General features: G+C 45.9%; 1 protein-coding gene across 4 annotated transcripts in view; it reads left to right on the top strand.

The window, feature by feature from the left end:
- pcyt1aa (phosphate cytidylyltransferase 1A, choline a) overlaps positions 1-23,579 on the top strand; it is a 104,076-nt gene that overhangs the window by 48,301 nt on the left and 32,196 nt on the right. For all 4 annotated transcript variants that reach the window (XM_059991821.1, XM_059991812.1, XM_059991839.1 and 1 more), the window contains 2 exons: positions 12,228-12,327; positions 22,693-22,809. In XM_059991821.1, the coding sequence (XP_059847804.1) occupies positions 12,228-12,327; positions 22,693-22,809 (217 nt within the window). The remainder of the gene's footprint in view (positions 1-12,227; positions 12,328-22,692; positions 22,810-23,579) is intronic.

The raw sequence follows: 23,579 nt of genomic DNA, 5'->3' as shown, positions 1-23,579 counted from the left end.
ACCCTCTGAGTGAAGCTCATTCCACACTCTCACCCTCCGAGGGCAGCTCGTTCCACACTCTCACCCTCTGAGTGAAGCCCGTTCCACACTCTCCCCACCTTCTGAGTGAAGCTCACTCCACACTCTCACCCTCTGAGTGAAGCTCACTCCACACTCTCACCCTCTGAGTGAAGCTCATTCCACACTCTCACCCTCTGTGAAGCTCGTTCCACACACTCCCCACCCTCTGAGTGAAGCTCGTTCCACACTCTCACCCTCTGAGTGAAGCTCGTTCCACACTCTCCCCACCCTCTGAGTGAAGCTCGTTCCACACTCTCACCCTCTGAGTGAAGCTTGTTCCACACTCTCCCCACCCTCTGAGTGAAGCTCGTTCCACACTCTCACCGCCCTCTGAGGGCAGCTCGTTCCACACTCTCACCCTCTGAGGGCAGCTCGTTCCACACTCTCCCCAACCTCTGAGTGAAGCTCACTCCACACTCTCACCCTCTGAGTGAAGCTCGTTCCACACTCTCCCCACCCTCTGAGTGAAGCTCGTTCCACACTCTCACCACCCTCTGAGTGAAGCTCGATCCACACTCTCCCCACCCTCTGAGTGAAGCTCGTTCCACACTCTCATCCTCTGAGTGAAGCTCGTTCCACACTCTCACCACCCTCTGAGTGAAGCTCGTTCCACACTCTCACCACCCTGTGAGGACAGCTCGTTCCACACACTCACCCTCTGAGTGAAGCTCGTTCCACACTCTCCCCACCCTCTGAGTGAAGCTTGTTCCACACTCAAACCCTCTGAGGGCAACTCGTTCCACAGTCTCACCACCCTCTGATTGAAGCTCGTTCCACACTCTCCACACCCTCTGATTGAAGCTCGTTCCACACTCTCCACACCCTCTGATTGAAGCTCGTTCCACACTCTCCACACCCTCTGAGTGAAGCTCGTTCCACACTCTCCACACCCTCTGATTGAAGCTCACTCCACACTCTCACCACCCTCTGAGTGAAGCTCGTTCCACACTCTCAACCCTCTCTTGAGTGAAGCTCGTTCCACACTCTCACCTCCCTCTGAGTGAAGCTCGTTCCACACTCTCACCTCCCTCTGAGTGAAGCTCGTTCCACACTCTCACTGCCCTCTGAGGGCAGCTTGTTCCACACTCTCACCCTCTGAGGGCAGCTCGTTCCACACTCCCCACCCTCTGAGTGAAGCTCGTTCCACACTCTCACCTCCCTCTGAGTGAAGCTCGTTCCACACTCTCACCTCCCTCTGAGTGAAGCTCGTTCCACACTCTCACCTCCCTCTGAGTGAAGCTCGTTCCACACTCTCACTGCCCTCTGAGGGCAGCTCGTTCCACACTCTCACCCTCTGAGGGCAGCTCGTTCCACACTCCCCACCCTCTGAGTGAAGCTCGTTCCACACTCTCACCACCCTCTGAGTGAAGCTCGTTCCACACTCTCACTGCCTTCTGAGTGAAGCTCGTTCCACACTCTCACCTCCCTCTGAGTGAAGCTCGTTCCACACTCCCCACCCTCTGAGTGAAGCTCGTTCCACACTCTCCCCACCCTCTGAGGGCAGCTCGTTCCACACTCTCATCCTCTGAGTGAAGCTCGTTCCACACTCTCACCACCCTGTGAGGGCAGCTCGTTCCACACTCTCACCCTCTGAGTGAAGCTCGTTCCACTCTCTCACCCTCTGAGTGAAGCTCGTTCCACTCTCTCACCGCCCTCTGAATGAAGCTCGTTCCACACTCTCACCTCACTCTGAGTGAAGCTCGTTCCACACTCTCACCAACCTCTGAGGGTACCTCGTTCCACACTCTCCCCACCCTCTGAGTGAAGCTTGTTCCACACTCAAACCCTCTGAGGGCAACTCGTTCCACAGTCTCACCACCCTCTGATTGAAGCTCGTTCCACACTCTCCACACCCTCTGATTGAAGCTCGTTCCACACTCTCCACACCCTCTGAGTGAAGCTCGTTCCACACTCTCCACACCCTCTGATTGAAGCTCGTTCCACACTCTCCACACCCTCTGATTGAAGCTCGTTCCACACTCTCCACACCCTCTGAGTGAAGCTCGTTCCACACTCTCCACACCCTCTGATTGAAGCTCACTCCACACTCTCACCACCCTCTGAGTGAAGCTCGTTCCACACTCTCCCCACCCTCTGAGTGAAGCTCGTTCCACACTCTCACCCTCTGATTGAAGCTCGTTCCACACTCTCACCACCCTCTGAGTGAAGCTCGTTCCACACTCTCACCACCCTCTGAGTGAAGCTTGTTCCACTCTCTCACCCTCTGAGTGAAGCTCGTTCCACACTCTCACCACCCTCTGAGTGAAGCTCGTTCCACACTCTCACCACCCTCTGAGTGAAGCTTGTTCCACTCTCTCACCCTCTGAGTGAAGCTCGTTCCACACTCTCACCACCCTCTGAGTGAAGCTTGTTCCACTCTCTCACCCTCTGAGTGAAGCTCGTTCCACACTCTCCCCACCCTCTGAGTGATGCTCGTTCCACACTCGCACCACCCTCTGAGTGATGCTCGTTCTACACTCTCACCCTCTGAGTGAAGCTCGTTCCACACTCTCACCCTCCGAGGGCAGCTCGTTCCACACTCTCACCCTCTGAGTGAAGCTCATTACACACTCTCACCCTCCGAGGGCAGCTCGTTCCACACTCTCACCCTCTGAGTGAAGCTCATTCCACACTCTCACCCTCCGAGGGCAGCTCGTTCCACACTCTCACCCTCTGAGTGAAGCCCGTTCCACACTCTCCCCACCTTCTGAGTGAAGCTCACTCCACACTCTCACCCTCTGAGTGAAGCTCACTCCACACTCTCACCCTCTGAGTGAAGCTCATTCCACACTCTCACCCTCTGTGAAGCTCGTTCCACACACTCCCCACCCTCTGAGTGAAGCTCGTTCCACACTCTCACCCTCTGAGTGAAGCTCGTTCCACACTCTCCCCACCCTCTGAGTGAAGCTCGTTCCACACTCTCACCCTCTGAGTGAAGCTTGTTCCACACTCTCCCCACCCTCTGAGGGCAGCTCGTTCCACACTCGCACCACCCTCTGAGTGATGCTCGTTCTACACTCTCACCCTCTGAGTGAAGCTCGTTCCTCACTCTCACCCTCCGAGGGCAGCTCGTTCCACACTCTCACCCTCTGAGTGAAGCTCACTCCACACTCTCACCCTCAGAGTGAAGCTCGTTCCACACTCACACCGCCCTCTGAGTGCTCGTTCCACACTCTCCCCACCCTCTGAGTGAAGCTCGTTCCACACTCTCACCACCCTCTGAGTGAAGCTCGTTCCACACTCTCACCGCCCTCTGAGTGAAGCTCGTTCCACACTCCCCACCCTCTGAGTGAAGCTCGTTCCACACTCTCCCCACCCTCTGAGGGCAGCTCGTTCCACACTCTCCCCACCCTGTGAGGGCAGCTCGTTCCACACTCTCACCCTCTGAGTGAAGCTCGTTCCACACTCTCACCCTCTGAGTACAGCTCGTTCCACTCTCTCACCCTCTGAGTGAAGCTCGTTCCACTCTCTCACCGCCCTCTGAGTGAAGCTCGTTCCACACTCTCACCTCACTCTGAGTGAAGCTCGTTCCACACTCTCACCGCCCTCTGAGTGAAGCTCGTTCCACACTCTCCCCACCCTCTGAGTGAAGCTCGTTCCACACTCTCATCACCCTCTGAGTGAAGCTTGTTGCACACTCTCACCACCCTCTGAGTGAAGCTCGTTCCACACTCTCCCCACCCTCTGAGTGAAGCTCGTTCCACACTCTCATCACCCTCTGAGTGAAGCTCGTTCCACACTCTCACCGCCCTCTGAGTGAAGCTCGTTCCACACTCTCACCACCCTCTGAGTGAAGCTCGTTCCACACTCTCACCACCCTGTGAGGGCAGCTCGTTCCACACTCTCACCCTCTGAGTGAAGCTCGTTCCACACTCTCACCCTCTGAGTACAGCTCGTTCCACTCTCTCACCCTCTGAGTGAAGCTCGTTCCACTCTCTCACCGCCCTCTGAGTGAAGCTCGTTCCATACTCTCACCCTCTGAGTGAAGCTCGTTCCACACTCTCACCAACCTCTGAGGGTACCTCGTTCCACACTCTCCCCACCCTCTGAGTGAAGCTTGTTCCACACTCAAACCCTCTGAGGGCAACTCGTTCCACAGTCTCACCACTCTCTGATTGAAGCTCGTTCCACACTCTCCACACCCTCTGATTGAAGCTCGTTCCACACTCTCACCCTCTGAGTGAAGGTCGTTCAACACTCTCACCCTCTGTGAAGCTCGTTCCACACACTCCCCACCCTCTGAGTGAAGCTTGTTCCACACTCTCACCACCCTCTGAGTGAAGCTCGTTCCACACTCTCACCACCCTCTGAGTGAAGCTTGTTCCACTCTCTCACCCTCTGAGTGAAGCTCGTTCCACACTCTCCCCACCCTCTGAGTGAATCTCGTTCCACACTCTCCCCACCCTCTGAGTGAAGCTCGTTCCACACTCTCCCCACCCTCTGAGTGAAGCTCGTTCCACACTCTCACCCTCTGAGTGAAGCTCGTTCCACACTCTCACCACCCTCTGAGTGAAGCTCGTTCCACACTCTCACCAACCTCTGAGGGTACCTCGTTCCACACTCTCCCCACCCTCTGAGTGATGCTCGTTCCACACTCTCACCCTGTGAGTGAAGCTCGTTCCACACTCTCACCCTCCGAGGGCAGCTCGTTCCACACTCTCACCCTCTGAGTGAAGCTCATTCCACACTCTCACCCTCCGAGGGCAGCTCGTTCCACACTCTCACCCTCTGAGTAAAGCTCGTTCCACACTCTCACCACCCTCTGAGTGAAGCTCGTTCCACACTCTCACCCTCTGAGTGAAGCCCGTTCCACACTCTCCCCACCTTCTGAGTGAAGCTCACTGCACACTCTCACCCTCTGAGTGAAGCTCATTCCACACTCTCACCCTCTGTGAAGCTCGTTCCACACACTCCCCACCCTCTGAGTGAAGCTCGTTCCACACTCTCACCCTCTGAGTGAAGCTCGTTCCACACTCTCACCACCCTCTGAGTGAAGCTCGTTCCACACTCTCACCACCCTCTGAGTGAAGCTCGTTCCACACTCTCACCACCCTCTGTGTGAAGCTCGTTCCACACTCTCACCCTCTGAGTGAAGCTTGTTCCACACTCTCCCCACCCTCTGAGGGCAGCTCATTCCACACTCTCACCCTCTGAGTGAAGCTTGTTCCACACTCTCCCCACCCTCTGAGTGAAGCTCGTTCCACACTCGCAACACCCTCTGAGTGAAGCTCGTTCCACACTCTCACCCTCTGAGTGAAGCGCGTTCCACACTCTCACCCTCTGTGAAGCTCGTTCCATACTCTCACCACCCTCTGAGTGAAGCTCGTTCCACACTCTCACCCTCTGAGTGAAGCTCGTTCCACACTCTCACCCTCTGAGTGAAGCGCGTTCCACACTCTCACCCTCTGTGAAGCTCGTTCCATACTCTCACCACCCTCTGAGTGAAGCTCGTTCCACACTCTCACCCTCTGAGTGAAGCGCGTTCCACACTCTCACCCTCTGTGAAGCTCGTTCCACACTCTCAGCTCCCTCTGAGTGAAGCTCGTTCCACACTCTCCCCACCCTCTGAGTGAAGTTCCCCCTCAGGTTCCCCTTCAGTACAGTTGCTGATTAGCAAGTATGGTGTAGGCATCACTGACTCGTGTCTGGAAGATTACAGCTGGGAGCTTAATGTCCAAGGACACACATTGTAACGAAAGGACAGGCAGGAAGGCAGAGGGGGCAGAGGCATTGCTCTGTTGGTAATGTTACAAACTGTAGCAATTTAGAAACCAACCAGCAGCAATAGAGTTCACACTTGGAGTCTGGTTTTGATGTTAAAGCTACTATCTTTATTAGTATCTACTTGTAATATAGCAACTTAACCAAGATAAACAAAAGTTAACAGTGTGATGTGTATGTGTGTGTAAACTACTGAGCTCGGGGGAACGAGGTCTTGAGATGGGAAAGCATGAAAGTTCAGTTCATCCACGGGATAAATGATGGGAGAGAGATATTTGTAATCCAGTGTAAAATGTAGAGAGAAGGCAATTAATTCAAATTCCACAGGTTCTACGATGATAATCAATAAATATCAGTTGTCAATGATCCTCAGTCGAGCCGTTCCAAATCCACATACGAATTACCACCAGAGTGATCTGTCACAGGGATGTCGTCTTCAAGGGGTTACCACATAACATACCCAGCCAAGGGTTAACTTCGAGTGGCCCCACAGGACATTCCTAAATCAACTCCTATGAATTATACAAAGTGACAGCCACACACTCGATGTACACTGGATCGATAATCACCCCACCCTTGTGGGTATGGCAGAGTTCCAAATTCCCAGCTTCGACAAGCTGGAGCTGCTGCCCTTTCCAGATTCACTCCTCCCTCTCTCTCCTTCTGACTGTGACTGACTGTCCTTGTTTTAAAGGTAAACAAGCTGCAAGTTAGTCAGTGAACAACATCATAGTCCTGCCTCACTGAAGCACTCTTTTAAAGTGACAGTCCACAGTAAACGAAACCTGCGGGTTCATAACAGTAAAAAGTGAAATCCAGTCGTTACAAAGAGGTGACATAGGGTCAGAAGGTATTGAACCATTGTGGAGAGAGTAAGGAACTGCAAGGGTAAAAAGACCCTGATGGAAGTTGTATGCAGACCCTCAAACAGAAGCAAGGATGTGGCCTACAAATTACAATAGGAGATAGAAAATGGATGTCAAAGGCACCATGTTACAATAGTCATTGTGGATTTCAATATGCCGGTGGAGTGGGAAAATCAGGTTGGTGCTGGATCCCAAGAGAGGAAGTTTCTAGCATGCATACGAGATGGCTCTTTAGAGCAGCTCGTGGTTGAACCCACTGGCGAATCAGCTGTTCTGGATTGGGTGTTGTGCAATGACCCAAAATCAATTAGAGAGCTGAAAGTAAAAGAATCATTAGTGTCAAGTGATCATGATCTGATCAAATTCACCCTGAAATTTGAGAATAAAAAAAAGGGCAGATGTATCAGTATGAGAGTGGAGTAAAGGGATTTACAGAGGCATGAGAGAGGAGTTGGCCAGAATTGATTGGAAAAGAACCCTGACAGGGATGATGGCAGAGCAGCAATGGCTGGAATATCTGGAAGCAATTCGGAAGTTACAGGATATCTACAAAGAGGAAGAAGTATTCTAAAGGAAAGATAACACAACCATGGCTAACAAGAGGAGTGAAAGCTAACAAAGAGAGGGCATACAATGGAGCAAAAAAATAATGGGAAGTTAGAAGATTGGGAAGCTTTTAAAAACCAACAGAAGGCAACTAAAAAGTCATTTAAGAAGGGAAACTTGGAATACGCAAGCAAGCTAGCCAATAATATTAAAGAGGATACCAAAAGTTTCTTCAGATACATGAAGTGTAAAAGAGAGGCGAGAGTGGATATCAGACCGCTGGAAAATGATGCTGGAGAGGTAGCAATGGGGGACAATGAAATGGTGGTCAAACTGAATAAATATTTTGCATCAGTCTTCACTATGGAAGTTCCAGATGTCAGGGGACATGAAGTGTGTGAAGTTACCATATCTAGAGAGATGGTTCTTGGAAAACTGAAAGGTCTGAAGGTAGGTAAGTCACCTGGACCGGATAGCTTATACCCCAGAGTTCTAAAAGATGTGGCTGAAGAGATCACAGAGGCTTTAGTAAATATCTTTCAAGAATCACAAGATTCTGGAGTGGGTCTGGAAGACTGGAAAATTGCAAATGTCACTCCAATCTTAGAACAGAGAGGGAGGCAGAAGAAAGGAAACTATTGTCTAACCTCAGTGGTTGGGAAGATGTTGGAGTTGATTATTAGGGATGAGGTCTCAGAGTATTTGGAGGCACATGATAAAATAGATTGTAGTCAGCAAGGTTTCCTCAAGGGCAAATCTTCCTGACAAAGCTGTTGGAATTCTTTGAAGAAATAACAAGCAGGATAGACAAAGGAGAATCGGTGGAGGTGGTGGTGTTGGATTTTCAGAAGGCATTTGACAAGGTGCCACACATGAGACTGCTTAAAAAACTACGAGCCCATGGTATTAAAGGAAAGTTTCTACCATGGATAAAGCAGTAGGTGATTGGCAGGAGACAGAGTAGGAATAAAGGGAGCCTTTTCTGGCTGACTGCTGGTGACTAGTGGTGTTCCACAGGGGTCTGTGTTGGAAATGATTCTTTTTATATTATATGTCAATGATTTGGATGATGGAATTGATGGTTTTGTTGCAAAGCTTGCTGATGATATGAAAATAGGTGGAGGGACAGGTAGTTTTGAGGAAGTGGAGAGGCTACAGAGGGGCTTAGGCAGATTCAGAGAATGTGCAAAGAAATGGCAGATTGAATACAGTACTGAGAAATCTACGATCATGCACTTTGGTAGAAGAAATGAACTGGTCAACTGTTTTCTAACTGGAGAGAAAATACTAAAACATGAGATGCAAAGGGACTTGGGAGTCCTTGTGCAGGATTTCCTAAAGGATAATTTGCAGGTTGAGTCTGTGGTGAGGAAGGCAAATGTAATGTTAGCATTCATTTCAAGAGGACTAGAATATAAAAGCATGGATACAAGGCTGAGAGTGTATAATGCATTGGAGAGGCCTCACTTGGAGTATTGTGAGCAGTTGTGGGCCCTTTGAGAGGATGTGCTGAAACTGGAGAGGGTTCAAAGGAGGTTCATGAAAATGATTCCAACATTAAATGGTTTGTCACATGAAGAGTTTTTGATGGTTCTGTGTCAATACTCACTAGATTTCAAAAGAATGAAGGGTGACCTCTTTGAAAACTATCGAATGGTAAAAGGCCTTGATAGAGTGGATGTGGAGAGGATGTTTCCAATGGTGGGAGAGTCTAAAACACAGTTTCAGAATAGAGGGATATTCTTTTAGAATGGAGATGGAGGAATTTCTTTAGCCAGAAAGTGGTGAATCTGTGGAATTCTTTGCCACAGGCAGCCGTGGAGACCAATTCTTTATGTATATTGAAGGCAGAGGTTGATTTACAACGTCACTCTTCATTCCGCATCGACAAATACAGTATTGTGTGAAAATCTTAGGCATCTTGGCTATACAGTATACAGTGCCTATTCACCACCACCAACCCGCCCCCCCCCCCCCGGAAGTTTTCATGTTTTATTGTTTTTCAACTTTGAATCACAGTGGATTTAATTTGGCTTTTTTGACAATGATCAACAGAAAAGATTCTTTCGTGTCAAAGTGAAAACAAATTTATAGAGTTTGGTCTAAATTTATTACTGTTATTAAACACAAGATGATTGATTCCATGATTGCTCACCCCCTTCGAGTCAGTATTTAGTAGATGCACCTTTGGCAGCAATTACAGCCTTGAGTGTGAATAGGACTCTATCAGCTTTGCACATCTGGACACTGCAGTATTTCCCCATTCTTTACAAAATTGCTCAAGCTCTGTCAAATTGCATGGGGATCATGAGCAAACAGCCCTTTTCAAGTGAAGCCACAAATTCACAATTGGATTGAGGTCATTCCAGAACATTGTTGTTTTTAAGCCATTCCTGTGTAGCTTTGGCTTTATGCTTCGGGTCATTGTCTTGCTGGAAAACAAATCTTCTCCCAAGTCGCAGTACTCTTGCAGATTGCATCAGATTTTCATCCAGGGTTTCACTGTATTTTGCTGCATTCATTTTACCCTGCACCTTCACAAGTCTTCCAGGGCCTGCTGGAATGAAGCACCCCCACTGCATGATGCAGCCACCACCATGCTTCATGGTAGGGATGGTGTGTGGTGTGTTCTTGATGCTGTAAGGCGTTTGGCTTATGCCGAACATAGAATTTAGAGTGATGGCCAAAAAGCTCAATTTTGGTTTTATCAGACCACAGAACCTTCTTCTAGTTGACTTCTGAGTCTCCCACATGCCTTCTGGCAAACTCTAGCTGAGATTTCATGTGAGTTTTTTTCCCCCCAACAGTGCCTTTCTCTTTACCTCTCACCAATAAAGCTGTGATTGGTGAATCTCCAGGCAATAGTTCTTGTATGCACAGTCTCTCCCATCTCAGCCACTGAAGCTTGTAACTCCTCCAGAGTTACTCCCTCGCTAGTCCCCTTCCTGCACGGTTGCTCAGTTTTTGAGGACGACCTGCCCTGGGCAGATTTACAGCTGTGTCATATTATTTCCATTTCTGGATGAGTGACATAACTGTACTCCAAGTGATATTCAGTGACTTGGAAATTTTCTTGCATCTATCTCTTGCTTGTGCTTTTCAATAACCTTTTCACAGAGTTGGTTGAAGTTTTTATGGTGTAATTTTTATCAGGATACTGACTCACCAGCAGATAGACTTTTTCTGATTTTTAATGGCAGTTGGCAATCCAACTTAAAGGTGCATTACTGCAACCAGTAGGACTGGAGTGTGGTGTAGTGTGTTTGGAAATAAAACTCCTAATAGTTCTTTACCAAATTACCCCAATAATGTCCTATAGATTTTAAATAATGGAAGACAATATTGTGAATTAAATTATGTGAATTAAATTAAAGTCACTTCCATAACTTAGTAAAATTTTAAAAATGAAAACGGTCAACCCCACAGCTTGTAGTGCGGCCTGCATTTGCTTTCTTTCAACCTTATATGCTTCACATTGTAAAAGCATGTGTTCAGCTGTTTGATGACAAAACCTACACATCCCAGAGTGATGTTTTCCAACAGAATATAAAAAAATAATTGGGCAGAATATGCCCACTTCTAAATAGTGTGAATACAATTCCTTCCCTTCTTGTCTTACCCCCTTCTCCCATCAATCCAACAGTTTTATGTTAAGGTGTCTCACCTTATGCCCACTATCCCACAGATCTTACCATAATATCCTAATTTTTAGCCCCACCAATCCCTTTGCTTCTGATTTGCTAAGTGTCTATATCCACAGATAAACTTTTAACAGCTTTTTTTGGCCAAATAAACCTCAGGAAAAAGTTATATAGAATTTCCTCCCTCTCCTAATTTTCATAATTTTATCAAAAGGCCCTCCCTCCACAACATAAGATATGCTTTTTCAATATCAAAGAATTCTGTTATTACAACTTCTTTATTTACCTGTGCTTTCCTGATGATATCTTTCAAACATAAAACTGAATCCAATGTTATCCTACCCTTCTGAAATCTGCTCAGATAAAACACGGTATCACCTCTTTTTTCCAGAATATAATTCAACCACTCTATTACCATATGTTCCATAAGTTTACATAAGTGGGATGTTAATGATATTGGTCTATAACTAGAAGGATACGACAGGAGTTTTCCAGGTTTTAGAATAGGTACGACGACTGCCATGTTCCATGAAGAGGGAAGATGGCCTAAATTTCAAATAGGATTCAATAATTTTATTATTATCTTGAGAGTTATCAACCATATGTTTAAACACACAATAACTTATCTCAACCTTTCCTGGAGCCATCTGACCTGTACTATTAATAGCTTTCTTAAATTCACACAAAGAAAACTCCACCATCACTAATACTATCACTGCTACAGCTGGCTTCCAGTACATCAGGGTATTCACTTAGAACCCTCTCCCTACATTGTTTAGCCTCTTCACTTAAATTATCTTAATTATGAATTGCAGCAAATGACCGAGCCAGTATCTCAACCTTCCCTATTTCAGTAAAAATTGTATTACCATCTTTAATCAATACTGGAATGGTAGCAGTTGGACTTTCCAGATACAGATGTATTTTTACTACAATCACCGTGACTGCCCACAGCTGATCGCCATTTAACTAATTATGTGACTTCTGAAACCAATTGGCTGCACCAGTGATGATTTGCTGTGTTATATTAATAGGGATGAGTACTTACGCAATCAAATATTGTGTGTTTTATATTTGTAATTAATTTAGATCACTTTGTTGAGATGTGTTTTTGTTTTGACAAAGAATCTTTTTATGTTAATCAGTGTAAAAAAAAAAGCCAAATTAAATCCACTATGATTCAATGTTATAAAACATAAAAACTACCTGGGGGGGGGGGGGGGGTGGGTGAATACTTTTTATAAGCACTTAATGTATGCCTAAGACTGTGTACCTCTCGTAGATGCTGAGTTCATCCAGTATTTTGAGTGAGTTACTCTCCTGTAGCACCTGCAGTAGATGGCCCTCATTTACTCCCGAGTCCTTTCATCTCTCAACAATTCTGTTTTTTTAGGCCCTTTCAATGCCGGCTCCTTTCGCAAATGAGAATGGAATGAGAACGGAGAAGCCATATCAGCGTGTGACGTTTGAAGAGGCAAAAGCTGGGACCTCCTGTGAGTACAGAGACAACTGTGGCTGTGCGTATAAGATGATAAGAGGCATAGATCGAGTGGACATCCAGAGACTTTCCCAGGGCGGGGCCTAATTTTAAGGTGATGGGAGGAAAGCATCAGGTGATGTCATAAATAGAGTCATAGACTACTTCAGCTCAGAAACAGGTCCTTCAGCCCAACTAGTTCATGCCAAACTATTATTTTCCCTAGTCCCTGTGACCTGCATCTGGGTCAGGAGCACCAAGTTTCTTGGGGTGCATATTACTAATTATCTCACCTGGTTCCTCTACACTGCTTCTTTAGCCACGCGAGCACAGTAGTGCTTCCACTTCTGGAAGAGATCAAGGCAACTGAAGCTCTCCCCACCCACTATTCTCGCCACATTCTGCGGAGCCCATTCTTCAGTGTGCCCTGACCAGCGGTATCACTGCTGGTACAGGAACTGCAGTGCATCAGATTGCTTGACCCTGCAGCCGATTCTGAGGACTGCTGAACTCTTCATTGAGGTCTCTCTCTTCTCCCCCACATACCTCCCCATCCATTCAGGACATGTACCAAAAGTGCTACACAGTGCCCTCAGCATTGTCAAAGACCCCTCCCATCCTTCCCATCTCCTGCTATAATGCAGAATGTATCAGAACTGTCAGACTAGGTAACAGCTCCTTTCTCCAGACTGTTAAACTTCTTAACACTAACACCCTGCCGCTGGCCAACACACATGCACACCCGTTCTGAATACCCTGACACCGCCCACCTCCACAACTCACAGACACACTCTCGTCCTGCACTGGTCTCCTTTTGTCTTTTATTGCCGCTGTTTCACACATTTATACGATTGTTTGTTTTACTATAATCGTGTCAGTAACATTCTACTGTCTTATATAAACATGCACCATGCAATTGATGTCAAAGACTCAGTCTTCAGGCCATGCCACTCAGGGATTGTCAGAATGTTATTTTGTGACTCTATGTGCTGGATCATAGCCATATGTGCTGTGTTATCCACCTCAGCTCCGGAGGTGCGATGTTAGGTTTAGCTGTATACATGTGTACGGTTGAATGGCAATAAACATGAAGTTGAACTTCAACCTGGACTATTACCCTCCATACCCCTCCCATCCAAGTACTTCTCCAAGCTTCCCTTAAATGTTGAAATCAAACCTACATGCATCAGACATAGAACAGAATTAGGCCATTTGGCCTATCAAGTCTGCTCCGCTATTCCATTATGGCTGATTTATTCTCCCTTCTAACCCCATTTTACTGCTTTCTCACTGTAACCTTTGACATCCTGACAAACCAAGAACCTATCAACCTCCACTTTAAATACACTCAATGACTTGGCCTCCACAGCCGTCTGGAATGAATTCCACAGATTCACTACTCCTTCACATCTCTGGTCTAAATGGATGTCCCTCTGTTCTGAGGCAGTGCCCCTTGTCCTAGATTCCCCCACTGAAAGAAACATGCTCTCCACATCTACTCTGTTTAGGCCTTTCAATGTTCAATTAGTAACGAACTTTTAAGAATCGATGCGTTCTGTCATTGTTCTGGAGGACTCAAAAATTGCAAATGTCACTCCACTCTTGAAGAAGGATGAGAGGCAGAAGAGAGGAAATTACAGGCCAGTAGTCTGACCTCGGTGGTTGGGAAGATGTTGGTGCCGATTGTTAAGAATGTGGTTTCGGGGTGCTGGAAGCACTTGATAAAATGGGTCAAAGTCAGCATGGTTTCCTCAGGAGAAAACCTTGCCTGACATATCTGTTGGAATTCTTTGAAGAAATAACAAGCAGGATAGACGAAGGAGAATTGGTGGATGTTGTGTACTTGGACTTACAGTAGGCCTCTGACAAGGCGCCACACATAAGGCTGCTTAACAAAGTTATAGGTCCATGGTATTACAGGAGAGATTCTGGCATGGATAAAGCAGTGGCTGATTGGCAGGAGGCAAAGAGTGGGAATAAAGGGAACTATTTCTGGTTGGCTGTTGGTGACTAATGGTGTTCCACAGGAATCTGCATTGGGACTGATTCTTTTTATGTTATATGTCAGTGATTTGGATGTCAGGAAGTGATGGCTTTGTGGCTACGTTTGTGGATGTTACAAAGGTAGGTGGAGGAGCAGGTAGTTTTGAGGAAGCGGAGAGGCGACAGAAGAACTTTGACAAATTAGGAGAATGGGCAAAGTATTGCCGATGGAATACAGTGTCAGGAAGTGTATGGTCACTCACTTTGGTAGCAGAGGTTGATAGATTCTTGATGGGTCAGAGCTTGAAGGGATATGGAGAGAAGGCCGAGAGGGAAAATGATTGAGCCATGATAAAATAGCGGAAAAGTCACATGGGCCAAATGGCTTTAAACTGTTCCTGTATCTTAGGGTGTTCGTTCTCTGTGTCATTCTCATGAACCTCCTCTGGACCCTCTCCAATGCTAGCACATCCTTTTTTTAGATAAATGGCCCAAAACTGCTGACAATACTCCCAGTGTGCTCTAACCAATGCCTTATAAAGCCTCAGCATCACTTCTATCTCTTCTATTCTAGTCCTCATGAAATGAATGCTGACATTCCATTTGCCTTCCTTACCACCGACTCAACCCAAATTAACCTTTAGGGAATCCTGTACAAGGACTCCCAAGTCCTTTTGCATTTCTGGTTTTTAAAATTTTCTCCATTTAGAGAATACTCTAAGCTTTTATTCCTTCTACCAAGATGCGTGACCATACACTATGTTCCACCTGCCATTTTTTTGCCCATTCTCCCACACTACCCAACGCCTTCTGCAAATAGTCATAAAATACACAAAACCATAGATGTTGTTGAAAGAAAGACATCAGTCCCCCCCCACCTTCCCGCCAGCACAAAAAGAAAAACAAAAACTTGCAAGTCCCAAACCCCTCCCTCGCACAAAAACTAACAGATCACCCACATGGAGAAACAACAGGAGCATTGGGCCCCAAACCCCCAGCCTGTCAATCGGCAACAAGGAAGAATAGGCGAGAACATGGAAAAAAACCTAGAACATGGAAAAAAACCTTGAACTACAGTCCAATGCATAAATCTCAGAATTTCCTTAACATGTCTAAGAGTATCAGGATCCTCTGAGAACAGTGTCTCTGGGGGCAGCAGCTGAGTTTTTCTGTATCTTCTACTTAGTTTTTTTAATCTATTTATCATTGGCAGCTAACCAGTAAAGGCTTCTTTTATTCTCACTTTTTTCTCCTCCCAGCCAGCCAATCTTCTATTCATTCTGGCATCTTTCTCATAAAACCATGTGCTCATATCTTGAAAAGCCCCACCTTGACAAAGGCCTGCTAAAAATCTTAGTTCTCTTAAGTTCTTAAGTTCTCTCATCAAATGTGGTTCATTACACAATGCCCAATCCAGAATCGCCTTTTCCCCTAGTGGGCTCAACCACAAGCCACTCTAGAATGCCATCACATAGGCATCCTACAAACTCCATCTCTTGGGATCCAGCACCAGCCTGATTTGAAATCCCCCATGACTATCATAACATTGCCCTTTGTTGTTTCCCATGAACAAGGTAAAAGATTACAGAATGCAGAATAAAATGTTACTGTTACAGAGAAGTTGCAGTGCAAGCAGACAATAATCATAAGGAGATGGATTGTGAGGTCAAGAGTCCATCTTATTAGGAACTGTTATGTTTTACAACTTCATAATTGAAAGGAAGACCTAGGATTCCAAAACTGTGGGTCTAACTTCGGGTTTACCTTAAGCAAGGCACGCACGTATCACATGATAGCGTGATGACACAATTATACTTGTAACCCATAATGAATTATTTAAACGAACAAGATTAAAAAAAAAATACTGTATATAATATTTGAATATTTACAGAACGGAACCATTAAGTAGTCCTATAGCAGCAGGGTAGAAACTATCCTTGAGCCTAGTGGTATATGCTTTCAGGCTTTTTTATCTCCCGCCCAATGGAAGTTGGGAGAAGAGAAAATGTCCTATTTGCCACATTTGGTTCACATCCCTCTAAACCTGTTCTATCCATATACCTATATCTTTTAAATATTGTTAATTTACCGGCCTCAACCACTTCCTTTGGTCACTCATTCCGTATATTTAAAGTAAAAATGTTGCCTGTCAATTATCCTTACAGTCTTACCCTCTGACCTTTAACCTATGCTCACTTGTTGTTGATTCCTCACCTTTGAGAATTTGACTGAGTGAGTTCATCCTATTTGTACCCCTTGTGATTATACACACCCCTATAAGGTCACCTCTCAGTCTCCTTTGCTCCATGTAATAAAATCGCAGACTCTCCAACCTCTCTCCCTGCCCTATTAAAATTGGAATTGGTTTATGATTGTCACATGTACCGAGACACAATGAAAGCTTATCTTGCATACTGTTCATACAGATCAGATCAGTACACAGAGCACTGAGGTTGTACAAGGTAAAACAATGCAGAATGTACATAGACCATAAAGAATAACAATTACCGGGACAGTGCAGTGCAAGTAGACATCATCATTATGCGCAGTGTCATTTGACGTGGGCAATCATGGACTTTCCATGACCGTGATTGTTCTTGGCTAATACTTCCACAGAAGTGGTTTGCCATTGCCTTCTTCTGGGCAGTGTTTTTACAAGACGGGTGACCCCAGCCATTATCAATAATTTTCAGAGATTGTCTGCCTGGCATCAGTGGTCGGATAACTAGGGCTAGTGATGTGCACCAGCTGCTCATACGACTGTCCATCCACCTGCTCCAATGGCTTCACGTGACTTTGATCGGTGGGCTAAAGAGGTGCTACACCTTGCCCAAGGGTGACTTGTAGGCTAGTGGAGAGAAGGAACGTCTTACACCTCTTTTGGTAGAGACTTATCTCCGCCCCACCACCCAGCAGACGGACAATAAGGTGCAAGGTTATAACCAGGAAGTTAGTGGAGTCAACACACACAAAATGCTGGAGTAAGTCAGCAGGTAAGGCAGCTTCTATGGAAATGAATTTTAATATATCAACAATTTATTCATTTACATAGACACCGCCTGACCTGCTGGGTTCCTCCAGCACTCTGTGTGTGTGTTGCTCTGGATTTTCAGCATCTGCAGAATCTTCTAAGTTTGTCAAAGGGCTGATTCCTGGGAAGTGTGGCAGCTTTGTGGGAGTGCAGAAGATGCTTATCTGAATGTTGCCTGAATTAGAGAATTATTACCTATAAGAAGTGGCTGGGACAAATTTGGATTGTTTTCTCTGGCGTTTTGGAGGCTAAGAAGTAGGCAGATGGGTGACGGTCCAGAGAGGCAGGGGGAGCAGGCAGAGAGAGCAGAGCACCCCTGCGGCCATTCCCATTAACAATAAGTATACCGTACTGGATACTGTTGATGGGGATGACCTACCAGGAATGAGTTGTAGTGGTGCTGCCTCTGGCACAGAGGTTGAACCCTCAACTAGAAAGGGGAGGAGGGAAGAGAAGAGAGCGATAGTTTTAGGGGACTCTATAGTTAGGGGGGCAGATAGGAGATTTTGTGGGGCAGATCGGGAGTCTCGGATGGTATGTTGCCTCCCTGGACATCTCAGATCGGGTGCAGGCTATTCTTGAGAGTGAGGGCATGAACCCAGATGTAGTGGTCCATGTAGGGACCAATGATGTAGGTAAGGTGAGTGAGGGGGTCCTGCTTAGAGAGTTCAGGGAGTTAGGAGTGAAGCTGAAAGGCAGGACCTCCAGGGTGATAATCTCGGGATTGCTACCTGTGCCACGTGCGAGTGAGGCGAAGAATAGAATGATTATGTACATTAATACGAGGCTGAGAGCATGGTGCAGGAAGGAAGGGTTCAGGTTTTTGGATAATTGGTCTTTGTTCCAGGGACATTGGGATCTGTTTCGAAGGGATGGGCTACATCTGAACCGGAGGGGTACTAACATTCTTGCAGGAGTATTTGCCAGTGCTGCTCGGGGGGGTTTAAACTAGATGTGCAGGGGGCAGGGATCCAGATCCAGAGGGTTGGTCAGAAGGTGCATGGGGTTAAATGTGTACAAGGTTTGGGTGATCTTGAGAAGGTCATCAAAATTCAGGGTGCAATTTGCCCGATGGAAGTTCAAGGAGCTGGGTTAGGTACAGTAGACAGTGTTTTAAGCAAAGAGAGGAGGAATGGGCTAAGAATTCTATACTTGAATGCGCGTAGTGTCAGAAATAAGACAGATGAGCTTGAAGCTCAGATGAAAATGGGGAACTACGATATTGTTGGGATAACGGAGACATGGCTGCAAGGGGATCAGGCCTGGGAATTGAGTGTACCAGGGTATATGTGCTATCGTAGAGACAGAAATATGGGAAGAGGGGGTGGGGTGGCCCTGTTGGTGAGGAATGAGATTCAGTCCTTTGCAAGAGGTGACTTGGGAACAGGGGAAGTAGAGTCTGTGTGGATTGAGCTGAGGAACAGTAAGGGTAAAAAGACCCTAATGGGTGTTGTGTACAGGCCCCCAAACAGTAGCGTGGATATTGGGTACAAGTTGATTAGGGAGTTAACATTGGCATGTGCTAAAGGTAATGCAGTCGTTATGGGAGATTTCAACATGCAGGTGGACTGGGAGAATCAGGTAGGTGCTGGACCCCAGGATAGGGAGTTTGTGGAGTGTCTAAGGGATGTATTTTTGGAACAGCTTGTGCTTGAGCCAACCAGGAACGAGGCTATTTTGGACTTGGTGATGTGTAATGCACAGGAATTGATAAGTGATCTTGAAGTAAAGGAGCCATTAGGAAGTAGTGATCATAACATGATGAGTTTTTATCTACAATTTGAGAGGGATAAGGGCAGATCAGAGGTGTCAGTGTTGCAATTAAATAAAGGAGACTACGGAGCCATGAGGGAAGAGCTGGCCAAAGTTAAATGGGCGGATGCCCTGGCAGGAAAGACAGTGGATCAGCAGTGGCAGATATTCTTGGGCATAATACAAAAGATGCAAATGCAGTTCATTCCAATGAGAAGGAAGGATTCAAAGAGGGGGAAGGGGCCACAGTGGTTGACAAAGGAAGTCAGAGATTGTATAGCATTAAAGAAAAAGAAGTATGACAGGGCTAAGATGAGTGGGAATACAGATGATTGGGAAAGTTTTAAGGAACAGCAGATCTTAACTAAAAAAGCAATACGGAGAGAAAAAATCAGGTATGAGCTCAGTCTAGCCAGGAATATAAAAGGGGATAGCAAAAGCTTTTTTAGCTATGTGAAGAGAAAGAAGATAGTTAAGAACAATGTTGGCCCCTTGAAGAATGAATTGGGAGAAGTTGTTATGGGAAACAGGGAAATGGCAACAGAATTTAATGCATACTTTAGATCTGTCTTCACCAGGGAGGACACAAGCAATCTCCCAGATGTATGGATGGGCCAGGGTCATAAGATATCAGAGGAATTGAGACAGATTGACATTAGGAAAGAAACTGTGATGAGTAGACTGGTAGGACTGAAGGCTAATAAATCCCCGGGTCCAGATGGTCTGCATCCGAGGGTTCTAAAAGAGGTGGCTCAGGAAATTGCGGATGCATTGGTAATCATTTTCCAATGTTCCTTAGATTCAGGATCAGTTCCTGAAGATTGGAGAGTGGTTAATGTTGTCCCACTTTTCAAGAAGGGAGGGAAGGAGAAAACTGAGAACTATCGCCCTGTTAGCCTAACGTCAGTTGTGGGGAAGATGCTTGAGTCCATTATTAAGGACGAAATAGTGGCACATCTAGATGGCAGAAATAGGATTAGGCCGAGCCAGCATGGATTTACCAAGGGCAAATCATGCTTGACTAATCTGTTGGGAGTTTTTTGAGGGTGTAACAAGGATGTTAGACAAGGGTAAGCCAGTGGATGTTGTGTACCTAGATTTTCAGAAGGCATTCAAAAAGGTGCCACATAGGAGATTGGTGAGTAAAATCAGAGCTCATGGCATTGGGGGCAGGGTTTCAACATGGATAGAAAACTGGTTGGCAGATAGAAAGCAAAGGGTAGCAGTGAATGGGTGTTTCTCAGACTGGCTGGAGGTGACTAGTGGGGTACCACAGGGCTCTGTATTGGGACCACAGCTCTTTACGATTTATGTCAATGATTTAGATGAGGGCATTGAAAACTATATCAGCAAGTTTGCTGACGATACTAAACTGGGTGGCAGTGTGACATGCGAAGAGGACGTTAGGAGAATACAGGGAGACTTGGATAGGCTGAGTGAGTGGGCAGATACTTGGCAGATGTCATTCAATGTGAATAAATGTGGAGTTATCCACTTTGGAAGCTGGAACAAGAGGGCAGAGTATTGTCTGAACGGTGTCGAGTTAGGTAAGGGAGAAAAGCAAAGAGACCTAGGAGTCCTAGTTCACCAGTCAATGAAGGTGAATGAGCAAGTGCAACAGGCAGTGAAGAGGGCAAATGGAATGTTGGCCTTTGTTACAAGGGGAATTGAATACAAGAGCAAGGATGTTCTTTTGCATTTGTACAGGGCCCTGGTGAGACCACACCTGGAATATTGTGTACAGTTTTGGTCTCCAGGTTTAAGGAAGGACATTCTGGCAATTGAGGAAGTGCAGCGTAGATTCACTAGGTTGATTCCTGGGATGGCAGGGCTGTCTTACGCAGAGAGATTGGAGAGATTGGGCTTGTACACGCTGGAATTGAGGAGATTGAGAGGGGATCTGATTGAAACGTTTAAGATAATTAAAGGATTTGACAGGATTGAGGCAGGAAATATGTTCCAGATGTTGGGAGAGTCCAGTACCAGAGGGCATGGATTGAGAATAAGAGGTCAGTTATTTAAAACAGAGTTGAGGAAGAGCTTCTTCTCCCAGAGAGTTGTGGAGGTGTGGAATGCACTGCCTCGGAAGACGGTGGTGGCCAATTCTCTGGATGCTTTCAAGAAGGAGCTGGATAGATATCTGATGGATAGGAGAATCAAGGGATATGGGGACAAGGCAGGGACTGGGTATTGATCTCATGATCTCAGAATGGCAGTGCAGACTCGAGGGGCCGAATGGTCTACTTCTGCACCTATTGTCTATTGTCTATAAGAAGAGGTATAGGAGCCATAGGTCCCCCACCACCAGACTGAGCAACCTTCAGGCACTTAAACCCTAGGGGATAACTTCATTCCACTCAACTCTAACTGATTACCCAATCTGCAGATTCACTTTCATGGACTCATGAAACAACTCATTTTTTCTATATTATTTATTTATTTATTATTTATTATTATTTCACTTCTGTATTTGCAGTTTGTTGTCTTTTGCATATTAGTTGTTTGTCCATCTTTGTGTATAATTTTTCATTGATTCGATTGTGTTTCTTCATAATGTAAATGCCCACAAGATAATGAATCTCAGGGTTTTATATGGTGACATATACTGTATGTATTTTGGTAATAAATTGACTTTGAACTTGATTATAAGTGTATAAAATTACGACAGTCACAGTAAGGGTAGACTGCCAGTGCCTTCTTCCCCAGCGTGAAAATATGAAACACCAGTGGATAATGTGAGTGGTGAGGTGGAGATAGCCTCTACCAAAAATGGTGTAAGGCACTCCTTCCCTCCACTAGCCTGCTGGTCACCCTTAGGCAAGGTTATCTTACCCGTGTATGAGGTAGGTGAATCCCCGATCTATCGTCTTTGCTAGTGACATCGTAGAATGAATTACAGAACACAGGGGAAGACTATTTGCCTTTTTGGGTCGAGTAGCGTAACAAATTATTGTGCCAGCGACCTGGGTTCAATTCCTGCCTGTAAGGAGTTTGTACTTTCTTCCCATGATTGCGTGCGTTTCCTCTGGGTGTTCCAGTTCCCTCCCACATTCCCAACGTGTACGGTATAGGTCAGTGATTTATGGGCTTGCTCTGTTGGCGCCAGAAGCATGGTGACACGAGTGGGCTGTCTCTTGAACATCATCGGATTGTGTTGGTCATTGACACAAACAACGTATTTAACCTCTGATGTTTCAACTTACGTGTGACAGTAAAGCTAATCTTCAACAACACACAGAATTCTGGAGGAACTCAGCAGGTCAGGCAGCATCTATGGAAATGAATAGACATTTGACATTTCAGGCTGAGACCGTTCATTGGGGACTGGAAAGGAAGGGGGAAGATGTCAGAACAAGAAGGTGGGGGTAAGGTATGGAAGACTGGCTAGAAGCTTTCCTTCCCCTCCCCCCCCCCCCCACCCATCTTCTTATTCTGGCATCTTCCCCTTTCCTTTATAGTCAAGAGAAAGAGTCTCAACCCTAAATGTCACTGTTTATTCCTCTCGATATGTGTGGCCTGACCAGTTGGATTCCTCCTACATTATGTGTGTATTGTGCAAGGAATGTAAATAGCTAATTTGATGATGTGGCTTGAAATTATGTTTTCTGCTTTCAGGGGATCGCCCAGTACGAGTTTATGCTGACGGTATCTTTGATCTCTTTCACTCTGGCCATGCAAGGGCACTAATGCAGGCAAAGAGCCTTTTTCCAAACACATTTCTAATTGTGGGAGGTAAGGAATGAACTGTTTTGGAGCCTCGTGTACAGTTTGGGTCACCCTGTTATAGGAAAGATGTTATTAAACTAGAAAGAATGCAGAAAAGGATTACTGGAATGTCACAGGACATAGCATAATATAGGATGATGAAGGGTCCCAGAATCAGCTTTATTATCACCAGCATGTGATGTGAAATTTGTTAACTTAGCAGCAGCAGTTCAATGCAATACATAAGATAGAAGAAAGGAAAAAAAAAAGTAAACTTATTCGGTATACTTTATACAGTATATGTACATTGAATAGATTAAAAACCTGCAATAAACAGAAATACTATATGTATTAAAGAAAAGTGAGATAATGTTCATGGGTTCAATGTCCATTTAGGAATCGGATGGCAGAGGGGAAGAAGCTGTTCCTGAATCGCTGAGTGTGTGCCTTCAGGCTTCTGTACCTCCTTCTTGATGGTAACAGTGAGAAAAGAGCATGCCCTGGGTGCTGGGGGTTCTTAATAATAGATGTTGCCTTTCTGAGACACCGCTCTCTGAAGATGTCATGGGTACTTTGTAGACTAGTACCCAAGATGGAGCTGACTAAATTTACAACCCTCTACAGATCCTGTGCAGTAGCCCCACCACCCCCCCCCCCCCCCCCATATCAGACAGTGATGCAGCCTGTCAGAATGCTCTCCACGGTACATCTAGAAGTAATTGAGTGTATTTTTGAAATACCAAATCTCTTCCAACTCCTAATAAAGTATAGCCGCTGTCTTGCCTTCTTTATAGCCG

The sequence above is a fragment of the Hypanus sabinus genome, chromosome 2 (genome assembly GCF_030144855.1).
Source record: "Hypanus sabinus isolate sHypSab1 chromosome 2, sHypSab1.hap1, whole genome shotgun sequence".
Classification (NCBI taxonomy): domain Eukaryota; kingdom Metazoa; phylum Chordata; class Chondrichthyes; order Myliobatiformes; family Dasyatidae; genus Hypanus; species Hypanus sabinus.
Note: the sequence above shows the minus strand (reverse complement) of the source record. Positions and strands in the feature narration are given on the sequence as shown.